The following is a 2,186-nucleotide window of genomic DNA, read 5'->3' as shown; positions in this document are numbered from 1 at the left end:
GGTTCAGCCACGGCACCGCCGATCTCTCGCACGGACGAGCTCGACTGGACTACCACTGAACTGCGAAAAGCTCTACGCTCCATCGAGTGGGACCTTGACGACCTCGAGGACACAATCTATATCCTTTTCCATAATCTGAAAAATTTCAATCAAATTCTGTATGAATTTGTATTCGATTTTAAATCTGGATACATACTCGAGTCTCTAAATTTGATGTTGCACTTGAATTTTGAATTTTAATTTGTATGAGTTTGGGTTTAAAATTAAAACTTGAATATCGAACTCGAATTGAATATAAATTGAAATATGTGAATTTGAAAAAATTGTATGAAAAATGATTTTTTTTGATAAGATTGAGAAACGGTTTTTAATTCAATTTGTTTATAATGTACTTAACGCATATATACGTATCGTTGAGAAGAATCCGACAAAGTTTAAGATCGACAACAAGGAATTGACCGTTCAACGAAGTTTCATCGAGCAAGCACGAGAAGAAGTCAAGGTAATTTAATTAAGTATAGTTTATTATGAAATAATTACGCATTATTGTAACTGAGATTATATCATCATATCTGCTGTTTTAATTTTAAAAATGCAATGTTTCTCGTGAGATATATTCACAAAACCTTATTGTCATTCGCAAAATTAATACTAACTTGATATTTATATATTAATCATTTATTAAACATTCCACAGATCATGAAGGACAAATTGAACTTGAGCAGAAGCCGGGATCGTGACAACACGGCAAGACAGGTTTGTACATATCGTATTTTGTCATACTTTAATTATACATTTCATTATATAATATATAGTATCTATACTGCGTGCTAAAAAGTGTTAAATTATACAATATATATATCTAATCTAAATCAAAATAACAACGTATGAGAGAAACTAAAAAAATATAAGCAAGAGAATAAAAACGAGTATAAAGATAAAAAGCATATTTCGGAAATTACCTAATTTTGTATGAATTTTTCAAGGATTTAAGAGAATAATTTTAGTGAATAATGAATATAAAACGTGATTTGCTTTTCGCATTATTATTAACTTGCAACATTCGCTCGTCTTGTGTTGTATAGAAAGATCTCGTTTGAAATGTGCTGCACAAAAAAAGGTTAGCGAGGACAGTGACATCTATAGGTAGCTCGTTCACTCATTGTATCATTATTGAACGATCTTATTCCGCGATTGGTCTATGACATTTCAGCTTGTTCGGTGATCCTTAACCTGAAAGGAGTGATTTATCATGTCGGTCGATTGTAGTGTTATTTTGACAATTCACACGTTGTAAAATTGACAAATCTATTCATCAATTCTCGGAAACGACAATGGTATACACGGTATTCAAAAAAATTTTTCCTTCTGAAACTTGAGAGAGAAAGAAAAACTAAGTTATATACACTCTCTAACATTTATCTAAAAGACGATTACATATCTAGGAAATCTCGAGAAATATGATTTTTATCTTTTATATATATATTATTTATAATCTATGATAAATTTTATAAATTTTGCGATTGAGAATTAAACTTATCTGTTCCTTTATTAACTTACTTTTTTCCTTATTACTTTTTATCTGTGTATTTTATTATTAAATCTCTGAATGTGTGTTAAATATATACAAATATAAATATATAAATAAATATAATTTTACAATTATTTCTGCAACATTAATCATACGTTATATATCTACAATAATTATATCTGTTATGTATATATATGTTCAGCCGCTTTTGGACAACAGCCCGGCGCGAGTACCTACCAATCATGGCACCACTAAATACAGCAAGCTAGAAAATGAAATTGATAGTCCAAATAGGCAATTCCTAAGTGATTCAATGCAGCAACAGAACACCATGATAATGCAGCAGGATGAACAATTAGATATGATTGGAGAAACAGTTGGCACATTAAAAACAGTATCCAGGCAAATCAACAGTGAATTAGATGAACAAGCTGTGTAAATAAAATTTTCTCATTTTTTTTTCGTTATTTGTGTCATCTCTTTCTTTTGTTTATTATGCTTTTATTTTATTACGAGACTTCAAGATACATCTTTTACAGAATGTTGGATGAATTCGGGAATGAGCTGGAAACGACAGACTCCAAACTAGACGCTACCATGAAGAAGATGGCCAAGGTGCTGCACATGAGTAATGGTAACTATAACAATTACATTC

The 2,186-nt window shown here is 30.6% G+C and overlaps 1 protein-coding gene across 2 annotated transcripts in view; it reads left to right on the top strand.

Moving 5' to 3' along the window:
• Positions 1 to 2,186, top strand: part of LOC115234788 (syntaxin-6) — a 13,143-nt gene that overhangs the window by 5,726 nt on the left and 5,231 nt on the right. The window contains exons 3-7 of one of the 2 annotated variants that reach the window (XM_029806122.1): positions 1 to 118; positions 408 to 502; positions 697 to 756; positions 1,734 to 1,966; positions 2,071 to 2,165. In XM_029806122.1, coding sequence (XP_029661982.1) covers positions 1 to 118; positions 408 to 502; positions 697 to 756; positions 1,734 to 1,966; positions 2,071 to 2,165 — 601 coding nt within the window. Of the gene's footprint in view, positions 119 to 407; positions 503 to 696; positions 757 to 1,733; positions 1,967 to 2,070; positions 2,183 to 2,186 lie in introns of both variants that reach the window. The other variant, XM_029806121.1, reaches the window with a different exon arrangement.

This window comes from Formica exsecta, unplaced genomic scaffold (assembly GCF_003651465.1).
Source record: "Formica exsecta isolate Colony F162 unplaced genomic scaffold, ASM365146v1 scaffold207, whole genome shotgun sequence".
NCBI lineage: Eukaryota > Metazoa > Arthropoda > Insecta > Hymenoptera > Formicidae > Formica > Formica exsecta.
The sequence above is the reverse complement of the archived record's forward strand: the minus strand, read 5'-3'. Positions and strand labels throughout refer to the sequence as shown.